Here is a 15,350-nt window from a genome sequence, read left to right as displayed (position 1 = left end):
AAATGGGATAGACACGTGGGATCTATTCACAGAGAAAGGTAGGGGAGGGTCATTGGGGTGGGCAGACTAGATGGGCCGTGGCCCTTATCTGCCGTCTATTTCTATGTTTCTATGTTTACTGATAACTGTAAGGCATTCATGCCTGATGAACTCCCCAACCCCCTACTTGTCATGTTTGTCTGTTGAGTAGATTGTAAGCTCTTCTGAGCAGGGACCGTGTTTTGAATGTTCTAATGTACAGCACTGCGTACGTCTATCAGCACTATAGAAATGATACATTTTAGTAGAAGTAGTAGTAATATTCTATAGAAAAGAATATACCATCCCCCTGATATTCAAACTGCAGGTGACCGACATTGACTGTTCAGGTTATTTTGGCCAGCCAGGATATAGCTTGCTAAGCTGATATTCATCATCTGGCTGACTAAGTCATAGCGGCCAAGGATAGCACTGTCTGGCTGCTGAACTGAGTCGCCAGCTGCTAAATATTATCGGTGACCAGTTATGTCACGTGCCATAGCCGGTCACCGGGCTATCTGCCAAATAGGATATTCAGCAGGAGACAGCTGGTGATTGCCCGGTGAATATTGGCAGATAGCTGTGAATATGTTATTTAGCTGGCCAGGAGCTGTTCCAGCTGGCTAAATAGCACTGGATTTCAGGACCCATGTCTCTAGCATAGACCAAGAGGCTATTTCTAGTCTAACACTGATAGGAAATGAAAGAGGAATGGGTGGGGGTGGGGTGGGACTTATAAACATTAAATACAATGAAACACCCCACTAATTCAAATAATCAATGTGAAAATCATAGTGAAATTTCCATTATTACCTTGTTATCTTTTATTCTTATTTGTGTAAACCTGAAGTGGAGGAAAAAACCTCAGAGTCTTCAATGTGCAACCATCATGTGCTGCCTATAATCATCACTGACATACAAAACCTTTTCCATCCAGTCAACAACTGATGGGGCCAGACTGAGTAAATGGTGCTGAAATTTAGGCAAATAAATATGGGGGAAATACATTCTGAGAAAGACACAAAGTGGTATTGGGAAAACAATCTCAATCTTGATCGTGAATCAAGTAATCCCAGATATATCGCTTAGAATTATGATTAAGCGATTAATCAAATCTCCATTATAGACCAAATTTGCAGTCAATTTTTAATTTGCAATATTTAGTTGAAAAAGTAAATGCTCAGAGTCTTGAAGACCAATGGAGGAAATATCCCCATTTATAAAAGCATTGTTTTAAAAGGAATATGCAATGATTGGATGGTGAGATCTAATATGTGGGGATGTTTCCTCCGTACACCTTATGATGAAGACCATTTTAGTAGCCTTCCTCTGGACCGACTCCATCCTTTTAATATCTTTTTGAAGGTGCGGCCTCCAGAATTGTACACAGTATTCTAAATGAGGTCTCACCAGGGGCATCAACATCTCCTTTTTCCTACTGGCCATACCTCTTCTTATGCAACCTAGCATCCTTCTAGCTTTCACCGTCACCTTTTCAACCTGTTTGGCTTCCTTAAGATCATCACATACAATCACACCCAAGTCCTGCTCTTCTGTCGTGCACATAAGTTCTTCACCCCCTAATCTGTACCATTCCTTTGGGTTGGCCCAAAAGCATGATATTGATTGTTGGCACCTTATTAACTCATTCATTTCTGGGAGATGGTGTCACAGGGGTGTGTTCAGGGTTATGGGGTTGGTTCACTGCTAGGGTGGAGCAAAATATACAGAGCAGCCGTAGATCGAGTGACAAGAGGTTAAAGCTACAGCCTCAGCCCCTGAGGATGTGGGTTCAAACCCACACTGTTCCTTGTGACCCTAGGCAAATCACTTAAGCCCAAATTCTGTAACCGACGCCTAATGATAGGCATCTCACCGCTGTGGAATCCATAATCCCCATCATAGGGAAGAGCAGGACAGGAAAGAGCGCTGTGACGGCCAACGGCAGAGCCTCGGTGCACCAGAAGAGAGCCATCAAAATGATGACAAAGCCGCAGCTCGCCTCCTGGGGACAGAAGCACAAGGAGACAAAGGAGTTAATACAAGAGGTCAAAGCGAATGAGAGATGGCCATCAGAAAGTGTCAAGGAGAACCAGAGCCTAGATAGGACTGAAGATCCAGAATGACTTTTCTACTTTTTACAATTCTTTATTTAGAAAAATGAACACTCCACGTATTCATCAGTACAAGAAACACCAAAATACAATACTACTAACAATACCCAAGATGAAGAATAACAATCTGCATAACATTTTAGAAAGAACTCCCCCCCTCCCCCTAACAGCAGGTGAATAGTCACTGAACCAAACTTCCCTGTAACCCCCTAATATCCAAAGACAGTCAACCAAGTAAGGTACTATATAAGCATTTTCTACTTTTTGTACTACCTCAGTGGATCTTTGCAATATGACGTGATTTACAAGAAGGACAGGACATAAAAGCAACATATACACCTCTGTGTCTTTATAGAATTACTCGAAGGAAAGAAGGTTTACAAAATCACAGCTAACGGTGCCTACCACAAAACTTAAAACTACAAAAAAAATCACTCTCCTATAAAACATTCAAACCTTAAAATGCTAGAAATAGCTTCATATATAGTCAAAAAATATAGAAACATAGAAAAAAGCAGCAGAAAAGGGCTCTAGCCCACCAAGTCTGCCCATTCCAAGTATCCCCTCCCCTGAATTTACTCCCTTAAAGATCCCACGTGAGTATCCCATTTTCTCTTAAAATCCGTCACGCTGCTGGCCTTTATCACCTGGAGTGGGAGTCTGTTCCAATGATCCACTACTCTTTCGGTGAAGAAGTACTTCCTGGAGTCGCCATGAAACTTCCCTCCCCTGATTTTCAGCGGATGCCCTCTGGTGGTCGAGGATCCCATGAGCCAGAAGATATCATCTTCTGACTCGATGCGTCCCGTGATGTACTTATATGTTTCAATCATATCTCCCCGTTCTCTTCTTTCCTCAAGTGAGTACAGCCGCAATGTTTTTTTTTAAATTTTTTTATGCTCAGAGACATAGGGACAAAATCAGCTCCTTCAAAAGTGCAGGCCGTTTTGAGCACAGTGGCCTGCATTTTTGAAGGAGCTGATTAGATTGTTTTTGAGATAGACGCCGCCTTTAAAATCTTTGTTTGAATCTTGCTTATCGGTTCCCTGATGCAGGAATGAAACGGGCCACGTTAGGCGTGGGCGTGGCTACATGTTAGGCGCCTTGTTGCAGAATCGCTGCTCTTAAGCGGACTTAAGTGCTCAGCTAGGCGCCTAATTTTTAGTTGTACCTAGAGCTGGCCTATTTCTTGGGCGCCTCCAAAATAGGTTCCGCTCAGCGTGAGTCATTAAACAGCACCCAATTTTACTTGAATCGCGCTGAACAGTGCCTAATTAGGCACCCAACTTTTGGGCGCTTCTTATAGAATTTGCCCTTTAATCCCCCCATTGCCCCAGCTACATTAGTTATATTGTGAGTTCACTGGGACAGAGAGGGAAAATAAATTCATGTAAACCATTCTGCGTTCCCCTGGGAGAACAGTGTAGAAAATTGAATAAATAAATTAATGTAATATACAGTGGTACCTTGGATTACGAGTATAATCCGTTCCAGGAGCATGCTCGTAATCCAAAATGCTCATTTATCAAAGCGAGTTTCCCCATAGGAAATAATGGAAACTCGCTTTGATGCGTTCCCCCCACCCCGAGAACCGGCATTGCTCCCCTCGAAGGCCCCCCTGCCTCAAACCGGCACCCCCCCGCCACGATCTGACCCCCCCCGACACGATTGGGCACCCCCCCCCGCCACGATCCGACCTCCCCCCGAACGTGAACTCGCAGGCCTTGAGCATGCTCAGATGCTCAAGGCCCAGCAGACGAGGAGGCCGATTTTCAAGAGTGCCCAGATGAGGGTAAGAAGTGGCGGGGGGGTGCCCAATCATGTCGGGGGGGGGTCGGATCGTGGCGGGGGGTGCCGGTTCGAGGCAGGGGGGGTGCCGGATCGCAGGGGGGGGGGTGCCGGATTGCGGGGGGGGGGGGGGGGTGTGCTCGTAAATCGAGCCATGCTCGGTTTCCGAGGCACCGATTTTGCAAATGTTTTGCTTGTCTTGCAAAACACTCGCAAACCGGTGCACTCGTAAACTGAGGTACCACTGTACTTTGATGGACTACTGTCTACTGGCAAGCTCTATGAAGCTATGCATCTGTGATTTTTTTTTTTTTAGGTGTTTTAATTTATTTTTCTTAAATATTTTACTCTGTTTTAATTTATTTTTCTTAAATATTTTACTCTAGCCTGTTTTGGGGGTCTTTATATTTTGTTGTATGGTCAATGTAATATTTTGGTTTTGATTATTAACATCCATTGTTCTATTTTCGCTCTGTCATATCAGAAAATATAAGTGAAACACAAAAAGCATTCTAATGATAGTCAAAGTAAAGGTCATTAACCCAGTTGTAGGTGATCATAGTTTTATTGGATTAACTTAATGTACATTTGACAAGCTTTTGAGAGTTATTATCTTACAATAAAATAGTATCAACTCTAAACTGGTTATTGACTCTGATTTCCACATATCTAAGTGGCCTAACATGGCAATCACAATTTCCTGCTCTGTGATAGTCCAAAGGGGAAAGGGAAGGGAAGTTTAATGTGTGATTAGAAGGTGACAGCTAGTAGAAAGTTATGGTTTATTAAAAGTTGAAAAGCTTTTTATGAGCCATTGCAGATTACACTGCCTGCCACCCTCCCAGTTCCAAATGCTTTTCATAATTCACTTACATTTCTTCTCCCTTTTTCTGTTGTGATCTGAGGAAGGGCTAGTTCAAAATGTATTGCGAGTCCCAGAGCTGATATTAGGGGTGGGCAAACAGGGCAATTGCCCTGGGTCTCCCATGTCACCGGGGCCCCCTAACCTGCTTGAAGTTGAAAGAAGGAAACCCTACAAGCAAGCTTTGGGGCCTCCTCCCTAGCACCTGCCCTGGGCTCCATCATGTCTAGCACCGGCCCTGTTTTCGTTCAATTAAAACAAAACAATATATGGTGATACCTTTTAATTAACAAAACAAAACTGCAGGAAGATGTACAGGAATTTATTAAAATAACAAAAACCTTAAAACAAACGCATAAAATATATCCAAAGAACTGGTCCTAAGATTCATGTGGACCGGGTCCGTGTTTCGAAGAAACACTTCTTCCTCAGGGGTCCCGAATGTTGTTAATTAGAGTATCAGAAAACCAGATTGGATGAAATAAACAAAATTGAAAGTAAACAGGTGTGAGAAACTCCTGTGTTAGGCGCTGTACTATGAAACACGGACCCTGTCGGGTCCGGTCCACATGAATCTTAGGACCAGTTCTTTGGATATATTTTATGTATTTTATGCATTTTTTTTAAAGATTTGTGTTATTTTAATAAATTCCTGTACCCTGTACATCTTCTTGCAGTTTTGTTTTGTTTTCTTGTTGTGCACCTTCACTGAAGGTCTGGTTGGTTTTTTTTGTTTTAGATTTTAAATTTTTATTAAAGTTTTCAACAAAATATAATCACAACATATCAGACAACAGAAGAAACAAAGCATGACGTTCCAGTACCCCCACAAGCACTACCTAATACAGGAAAATCCTGACTAAACAAGGGAACATCACCCCAACACAAAACCCCCAAAACCAAAATACAATCTAAACCCCAATAACACAGCAACCCCCCTCCCCCCACCCAAACTCCTCAGAATTGCAGAAAGGGGGCACGCTATGTTTTTTTCCTTGTTTTGCTTTTGGGCCTTTTAATTGTTAACCTTTATCTCTGTGCATTCAGCAGTCACATCACTGTACATAGACAGACATAATATTGCCCCCATTATGTCTTTACATTAAGGAGCAAATAGTCAGCTTTTAGGGACACACAGAGCATCTTTCTTCCCTGATGTAGATTCTTACAGGCAAACAAACAAGTCGGAAAGAAGAGATGAAAGAAGAGATCTTTATTGGGAATAGCAGTACTATATAATCAGTGGTGGAGTAAAGGGGGCGTAGGGGGTGGGGGCCGCCGCCCTGGACGTAGGCACCCGTCCTCCTTTCAAAATTTTGATATAATATAAAGATAATTTAAAGGAAAAAAAAGATGGTTTACTCTATCCCCCCTTTTTTCTTTTTGATATAACTAGTTATGTCATATAAAGGCAACATGGACTAGTTATGGGCCAGCCCATAACCAATTATCTTTGCGACTTTAGAAACAACCAGTTATTGTCCTGATAGTGTCCCATTGATACTTTCCCTTGCCACTTTGGCATGGGCATGGGGGGGGGGGGCGTATAATACCCACAAAAGATGCAGACAATCTCAGTCACACACTATTAGTGATACTAAAATCTCCAACAAGGCCTAAGGTCAGGTATTGCTAGGCATCTACATTGAGGAGGCCAAGTGTGCCTAACTTAGGGCCTCTTTTATCAAGCTGTGCTAGAGATTTTTAGCACACGCCAGCGAAGTAAATACTCTGATGCTCATAGAATTCCTAAGAGCATTGAAGCGCCTTACATTGCTGCCCCATGCTAAAAACCTCTAGCGCAGCTTGTTAAAAGGAAGGGGGGGAGATTAAATCCATGCCTAAGTTAATTGTTTTTTTAATGGGTTAAATGACACGGTAATTGACCACCTGGGAGGGGCCTTGGGTGTCTGAGCCAATCAGGGCCTTAGGCCACTCCCTGTGCATCACATGTGATACAGGGGGATGAACCCAAGGCCCTGATTGGCTCAAATGCCTAAGGCCCCTCCACTTGGGAGGGGCCATATGCGTCCAAGCCAATCAGGGTCTTAGGCCCCTCCCCATGCATCACATGATGCACCGAGGAGGGAAGGCTCTGCAGCTAGGATCATTGGACCTTGAAGGAGGAGGGACTGTGCTTCCCTCCTCCTTCCAATGCACAAAGGTACCAGGGTGGGAGGGGGGGGTTTAGGGGAGCATCCGGTGGCAGGAGGGAGTAGGCATCCCTCCTGACTTTTTTAGGGGGGGGCAAGTGGAAGGGGGAGGGTCTCCATTGGCAGGAGGGAGTGGGCTTCCCTCCTGCCAATTTTCTTTTGCTGGGGAGGGGGGTTCGGCATGGCAGGAGGATGTGGGCATTTCTCCTGCCAATTTTCTTTCATGGGGTCCTGCTGCTTTCATGGCCACTGGGGGGGGGGTGTCATTTTGTGGTGGCGGTTCGTGGGGAGGGCGGGAAGGTGGGCTTTTTCTTTTTTAAAATGGGGCAGATATTGTGCATGTGTAACACGCACAGCATCTGTGCCCATTAAAAAAAAAAGAAAGGTTTCCTGCCCAAAACAGCTGAGTGGCAGGAGGCTGCTTTCAAGGCTTTCCCTGTCTCTTAGCTGTTTGGGCTTTCCTTATCGGCTCTGCGCATATGTGAGAGTTGCTCTCATAGCGGTGACGGGACTAAATTGCGCGATACAATGGCGCGCCGATAACTGAGCGCAAGGTTGACAGCGCGCCGAAGAAAAGCACTATTTTAAAGGGTTCCGACGGGGGGTGTTGGTGGGGAACCCCCCTATTTTACTTAACAGACATTGCGCTGGCGTTGTGGGGGGTTTGGGGGGTTGTAACCCCCCACATTATACTTAAAACTGAACTTTTTCCCTGGGGGTTACAACCCCCCAAACCCCCCACAACGCCAGCGTGATGTCTGTTAAGTAAAATAGGGGGGGTTCCCCACCAACACCCCCCGTCGGAATTCTTTAAAATAGTGCTTTTCTTTGGCGTGCCATCAACCTTGTGCTCAGTTGTCTGCGCTCAGTTGTCTCGCGCGATTTTGTCTATGAACCTCTCAGAGCACTGAGTTGGAGGCTGAGTCGGGGATTATGACGAACATCCGCGTGAATCATTTACATGCAAACTTTTTAGTGCATCAATAGCTCTTTTTGAATCAGCCCAAAAATTGGATCGGAGAGACCCACATGGTCTTTCCGATCCTCTTTAGTGCATCTAGGCCTAAGTCTGCTTAGGTGCTGCTAAGCATGATTCTATAAAGGGCATCTAGCGGTTGATTGACAACCATTCGGAGTGATTAGGGTTACCAGACGTCTGGATTTACCCAGACATGTCCTCTTTTCAGAGGAATGTCTGGGTGTCCAGATGGATTCTTGAAAAGTGGCAGTTCATCTGGGTTTTCAAGCTTGGGGCTGCATCTGGAGGGCCTCCGAGCATGTACAGGTGTTACGTATGCATCTGATGTCATTGCATCTCATCTGTGCACGCTTGGAGGCCCTCAGGACACAGCCTCGAGCAGGAGGAAAGAGGAGAAGAGGTTTGGGAGGGGTTGTGTTGGGACAGAACGGGGCATGACTTTGGCAGAATGAAGCAGGGCTGGAGTGTGGGTCACATGTCCAGGTTTTATCAGACCAAAATCTGGTAACCCTAGGAGTGATGCCTACAAGTGTCGCTAAGCACCATTTTTAGATTCACGCCCTAAGAGTCAATATAGTTGAATTTTTATTTTCACATCATGTTATTAAAGGAGAAAAAGACCTCAGAAAACTCAAGACAAAAATGCCTTTTCTATTACCTCTAAAGGGGCAAATAGAGTAGAATGAAAACCTGGCTTTTCTCAAAAAATGTAAGTCTCCCTCCAACTTAGGAATCAAGGAAACTCTTATATCGGTTCATAGACAAAATCGCGCGAGACAACAGTGCGCCAACAACTGAGCGCAAGGTTGACGGCGTGCCGAAGAAAAGCACTATTTTAAAGGGTTCCGACGGGGGGTGTTGGTGGGGAACCCCCCTATTTTACTTAACAGACATCGCGCTGGCGTTGTGGGGGGTTTGGGGGGTTGTAACCCCCCTCATTATACTTGAAACCAAACTTTTTGTCTGTTTTTTAGGGAAAAAGTTCAGTTTTAAGTATAATGTGAGGGGTTACAACCACCCAAACCCCCCACAACGCCAGCGCAATGTGTGTTAAGTATAGTGGGGGGGTTCCCCCCCACACTCCCCGTCGGAGCCCTTTAAAATAGTGCTTTTCTTCGGCGCGCCGTCAACCTTGCGCTCAGTTGTCTGCGCTCAGTTGTCGGCACGCCGTTGTCTCGCACGATTTAGACCCATCACCCTTATATCTTGGCATCCCAAGTCCTCTAAATTTTCTTTACACTTCTACCTCTAACCCTCTGTTGTAGTTCCTTCCTATTTCTCCTACTGTAAACCGCGTCGAGCTCTATGAACGTGGAGATGATGCGGTATACAAACCTAAGGATTAGATTAGATTAGAATGGAGTGCTTTCTTCTGAACTTGGCTCTTTGGAGCCTTTCAGTATCTTTGAGACATGAGTGCCATAGGGAACCGAGTCAGTTTTCTCTGGCAGCCAAGTTCCAGGAAATGAGTCTTTAACCTGAGGCATTTGTATAATCAGGCCACCAGCCTAGAAAGAGCTCTATGAGGAATCCTGACAGCAGTCTTCCTAAACATTAAGTTGAGTTTGCCTGTAGAATTTTAGATTAGGCTGAATGAAATATTAATTTAGTTTTGTCGTGTTTTGTAGAGGAATAGAGCTGCTTGCTTGAACATTTGATGCATGTAGCTAAAACCTTTGAGGAAGCCAGAAAGCATGGTGAAACAGTAGTCCTTGTAGGGTTTGAAATGAGAAAAGAGTTTAGCCAGCTCACAGCTAATCCTTTGGTGAGTTTTATAAATCTGAAATTGATTTGCACGGATCTCAAAAAGTTACAAATAAGACTGTTTAAATGTTATAAAAACATAACTCACTTTTGGCATCACATCATGAAAAATACATGAAAAGTTTTAAGACTAATGAAAGAAACTTGACCCCAAAAACTGCGAGATTAAAAATGCCTTCTTTATTTTTCTTCCTTATTAACATCTGAAGATTAACATTACACTACAGTATATTGATTCTCAATCCTTTTTAGGGATTAGGAGGCAACCTCCCTAATCCCTCCAGCTGTTTACCAACTCCTAAATGTGCTTGTTAGGAGGTATAACTCCTGACATTGATCTATGGGAGGGGCTTTAGGTATCCAGGCCAATCAGAGTTTTTAGCCCCCTCCAACTGCGCCTAGGATGCACTGATAAGGGACAGCCCCGCCATTTTGCAGAGGTGGATCCTGCCGGCAGGAGAGAGTGAGCATCCCTCTTGACAGATTTCTACGACAAAGCCTACCAAAAGGTACAGGGGGATGGGGTGTCCTTGAGCTGGGGGAGTCTGATCTGACTCCCCCTCCCCAGTCCACCAGGGCCTTCTTTTGGAGACTTTGATGCGGTAGTGGGAGGGTTCGGAAGGTAGGCCTTCGTGTTGTAGGGGCCAGGATGCACTAAAATGTGGTGCTGAGGCAGGGAGTGGGCATCGTTCCTGCCTCTCTCATTTTTGGGGGCCATCTCTGGGGAGATGGCTGTTGTCGGGGGGTGGGGGGTGGCATGACTTTTTTTTTTAATGGGGACAGGTACCATGCATATGTAAAATATGCATATCTGTGCCATTCAAAAAAAAGACTTCCTGCCCCAAACAGCTGAGTGGCAGGAGACTGCTTTGGGGCTTCCCCTGCCTTTCAGCTGTTCAGGCTTCCCCTGCCAGCTCTGTGAAAGTCACTTTTTCAGTGATTGGTGGGGTGGGATTACAGCAGACGTCCACAAAACTAATTTGCATGGGAAGCTGTTTGACATCAACTGTTGTTTTGGAATCAGCCAAGAAATTGGCTCACAATGACCCACACCGTCTTAACGATGATTTTTAGTGCATTCGGCCCTTAGTCCCTTTCTGAAATGGGGAAGAAACATCTATGAACTTGCCACACCCGGACCACAGTACCTTGCCATTTGCATGCACTTGGGTTTCATATGGGCTTATCCCAGCTTTGTAAGATCAATGTTTAAGTACCAGTATATGCATGTATAAAATATAAATAGGGATTGTAAAATGACAACAACACATCTCATGATGTTCCCAGAAGGGTCAAAGGACAGCAGGCCCAGCCTTTTGGCTGTATGACTGACACGGCTGAACAATGTGCATGGTTTTAAGGGTAATAATATTCTTTCAAGGGACCTCCTGATTCCCACTCTTTGGGACCTCTGAAGAAGGGAATTCTCATTTGAACCTCACAGGGCACTATCGGGCCAATGGCCAACATTGCTTGGCAGGATGTTGCCACATTTCAGGGTCAGCCAAAAAGTCAAGGAGGTGCTGCCCTTAGCTCACAGCTCTGATTTGCACGCAGGCTTTAGTCTAAAGGTTAAAATAAGAGAAGCCTTTATCAGAGGGTTCTTCAGTTTCATGCAAGCTCTATAACTGCTGTACTGTACCTGGAACATAGAGCAGTAGGTTCTGAAAGAGTGCCAGGGTTTGGAGTTGAACTCCTCTCACTTGCTTCAAATCCCTTCAAATTATTGCTCTATTTGCATACTGCATACTGTCTCAATGAAAACAACAAAGATTTGTGACCAGAGTAAGGCAAGAGGGGAAAACCTAGACAACTCTTCCTTGGCAACAAAATCAGATCTAAAGGAGACTCTCTGTAGTGAGTTTTAATAAGGGGAAGAAGAGACTTAGGTAGAACAGGAACTCTAACCCAATGGCTTTCCTCAGTATCACTTATTGTTATTCTATAAACCAATCTTCTTTCTGTATTTCGTTAGAGCTCAAGGGATGCCTGACATGTTCCATTTTGCTGGCTGGTTCCATTGTGTTCTGCAGACACTGGTCACAGCTCTTACTGAAACCTTGATAGGTTGAGGATTTCTCTGGAGAATATGAGTCAGCCCTAATTTAGAAGACAAGCTCAGCTGGAATTTCTTCAGAGGTGTTTAATCAGAACCAAAATGCAACATAACTTATTTCCAAGTAGGGATAATATAAGCATAGGCCAAAATCCAGTGCTGGTCAATTAATCCAGTTGTATCAATCCTCTATGTATTTGACACTAGAACTTCCAAACAGTGCTGTGGCCAGCCCTGTCATTTTGGGTGGATCCTGAGGGTGCCAAAACTACCTCTCTACCTTTTTCCAGCATTTTTTCCCTCTCTTCCACCCCCTAATTAGGGATGTGCCTCCCCCCCCCCCCCATGCCTATTGCCTGGCAACTTTCCCTCTCTTGAACTCCTCCTTACTAGAGAGTTGTGTGGGATAGAAATCCCACCCATCTCCATCTGTATCCTGCCTGTCCCCACCCATCCCACCACTCCTCCAAAAATGCCCCTTCCAGTTCTGAGAACACAGTGGCATTCAGAGGCCTAAAATGTCCTTAGATACGTCTAAAAAGCCATTTTGATTATCAGCACTTGGACGGCCTGACTTTTAGATCGGCCAAGTGCCAGCTTGGGTGGGTTTTTAGATGTATTTCTGTTTCGATTATGAGCCCTCAAGGTGTTTCGGTAGAGAATTCCACTTGACTGTTGCTAAATAAAAGAATGCTCTTTTTTGGGTACTTTCTAACATCTTTTACCTCAGGAACTATGAGAAGATTAGCCTGGCTCAAATGAAGCTGCCTTGCAGGAGTATGTTTTTAATAATTTTAAACAATGTGACAGGTAATCTGTTACGCAAAATTTTAAATACAAGAAAAGGTATTTTCAATCTGATACAATAGTAGACTGGTAGCCAATGATTACATGTCAACAAAGGGGGTCACATGATCATACTTTTTACAACAAGTGATCATTCAAATTGCTACATTTTGAAGTGATTGTAATTTAGTCACATTTATTTTAGTAATTCCAGTTAATATTAAATTTGAATAGTCAATTATAGACATGAACAAAGAATGCAAGATGCAAGACAGATGCCTTAAATCAGGGGTATTCAACCTTTTGGCTTCCCTGGGCCACACTGGAAGAAAAAATATTGTTTGGAGCTGCACAAACACTAATGCTAGCTGATGAGCAAAAGAAAGGTTGAGTAGGTCCTAAATTTGCAATCACTAATAAAGAAATTGTACGTATCTAATATTATATCTTCATTAAAGGGGCACTGGTGGAGAGGAATCCAAAAGAGAAGTAATACAGGGATGCCTTGGAATCCAAACTTATTCCGTTCCAGAACCCCATTCAAGTTCCAAGACAATTTTTCCCATTGAAAATAATAGAAACTGGATTAATCCGTTCCTGGGTCCCACAAACTCAAATTTTAACAGTAAATACACTGGATTTTATGGTAAAATATTAACAAATGTTCCAAAGCAGCATTCAGATTCTGGGGCAGAAACACACACGTCCAATGCGCAGGGCATTCGGATTCCAAAGCGTTCGAGTTCTGGGGCGTTCGAATTCCGAACTACCACTGTACTTACCCTGACTGAGCAATCCTCCACATGTGCCGCACCTACAGGCTTCTGCATTCCTGCTGATTAGCAGGGATACGCGCTCCTGGTTCTCCCATTCACTTCTATTACAGCTATGGTGAGCCTCTTCAGAGGGGGGATGCGAAAGCCTGTGGCTGCTCATGCTGTCAGCGGCGCATGTGGAGGATCGCTCAGTTAGGGTATTACTGCTTTTGTGAGTTCCTCTCCAGTGTCCTTTAAAATTGTTTTAGATTTTTTTTTTTTTTTAGTAATGTCTTCTTTAAAACCAGATATAACATACATAACTGAGGTGCAAGCCAATTGACAATTTCATGTTATTAAAAATTACCTTTCCTTCTCAGACTACAGCCATCCAAAATGTGGAAAATGAACCACCCACACTCAGGCCGCACACCACAGGCCATACATGTGCAATACAGGCAGTCCCTGGGTTAAGAATGGGTTCCGTTTTTTAAACCATTCTTAAGTTGAATTTGTATGTAACTCGGATCCTAGTATTCTTCCCACCTTCTCCACCTCCTTGAGGCCCCTCTTGTATCTTTTTCCATCCATCCCACATCTAACATTACTCCAATAATTCTCTCTCCCTTCCTATGCCCAAAAATTCTCTTTCTTCATCTCCCCATGTGCACCATCTATCTTTCCCTCTCTCAGACATACAATTCTCCCTTTCTGTTTCCTTCCTCACCTCAGCATCTCTTTCCCTCAATCCTTCCATTCTTCCATCCTATGGCTCATGCTCCCATCCCTCCTTCCCTTTATTCAGTGTCCCAAGTTCTTGCCCCCTCACTCCTTCCCTCCATCATTTGTCTGAAGTTTGTGCTCCCTCCCTCTTGAGTCCCAACATGCCCCTCCCCTTCCCTCCATTCTGTGCCTCAAGTACGTGCTTCCCTCCAGCGGGTGTTTACCTTCTGGCCTGTTCCCTCCTCCTTCCTGCTGCAGTCATTTCTCTGCACAAAACCGTGGGTGGCAGCTCCTACACATGTCCTGCGGCTGAGCCAGAAGCCTTCTCTCTGATGTCGGAGGAGTAACATCAGAGGGAAGGCTTATGGCTCAGCCGTGGGATGCCCATAGGAGCCGCCGCCCCTGACTTTGTGCAAAGAAATGACTACTGCAAGAAGGAAAAGGGAGCCGGCCAGAAGGTAAACACCTGGGGGTGGCATGTCACATTTCAAGCCAGGCTGCACAAAACACCTTGCTGGGCTATGGGTTGGACACCCCTGCCTTAAATTTAGAGCTGCAAAATGCTGGCCTACATTACGGTTGTCTGACCAGGACTGTAGATGTGATTCTTTTTTGGATGCCAACATGTGACTGACACGCGATCACGTCCAAAAGAGAATTTCTTTAAAACTGGATTTACTATTAAATTCTTTCATGATTTTAGGACCCTTCCTTCCAGAAAACTCTGATTAATCATAGATGTTAAAAGAGGAATTAAACCATGTTTGGGGATTAATAACCATTTTGATGGAATAACATCACAAAAAATTTTATGAATCTCTAATTTTGTTCAATTTTTTGTCCACTCTAATGAGGTTCATTCATTCTTTTGAAATAAGTGTTTTCATGAATACTGACAATTTACTACATGCAGAGGTTGGAAGGAGACATACAATTTATTTCTCTAAATGTATTTTCCCTCTAGGTTTAAAAGTAGGTGGAATGATGGACCTGCGTAGCTTGATGATGATGGTGAAATTAATCCAGTTTATTATTTTGTGGCTGGTAAACAACCTTTTCAGAGCATGAAAACATGGAACCTTTCACTGAAAATATTCATTTTGATTCCAATCTTTATTGCTCTTTTTAATCATCATTGGTGCTGACTGTCGAGATAATTCCTCCACTTTCATGTTTCTTATCTGGTCTTCTTCCTGATTCTCAAGGTCCTCTAGGCCCCTTAGGTTAGGAAGAAACGCTCAAGGCAGAGAAGAAGATCCAAGTTCATAAAAACTAGAGTACACTGATAATAAGCCAACCTTTGAGCAAGGCAGATCACACTTGACTATTTTTGGCTGGGATCCACATGTAGA

At 44.0% G+C, this 15,350-nt stretch overlaps 1 protein-coding gene across 1 annotated transcript in view; it reads right to left on the bottom strand.

Moving 5' to 3' along the window:
* Positions 1 to 15,350, bottom strand: part of SLC13A2 (solute carrier family 13 member 2) — an 83,825-nt gene that overhangs the window by 52,141 nt on the left and 16,334 nt on the right. The window contains exon 2 of the mRNA XM_033922438.1: positions 1,895 to 2,023. Within this exon, the coding sequence (XP_033778329.1) occupies positions 1,895 to 2,023 (129 nt within the window). The remainder of the gene's footprint in view (positions 1 to 1,894; positions 2,024 to 15,350) is intronic.

The sequence above is a fragment of the Geotrypetes seraphini genome, chromosome 15, assembly GCF_902459505.1.
Source record: "Geotrypetes seraphini chromosome 15, aGeoSer1.1, whole genome shotgun sequence".
Classification (NCBI taxonomy): domain Eukaryota; kingdom Metazoa; phylum Chordata; class Amphibia; order Gymnophiona; family Dermophiidae; genus Geotrypetes; species Geotrypetes seraphini.
Note: the sequence above shows the minus strand (reverse complement) of the source record. Positions and strands in the feature narration are given on the sequence as shown.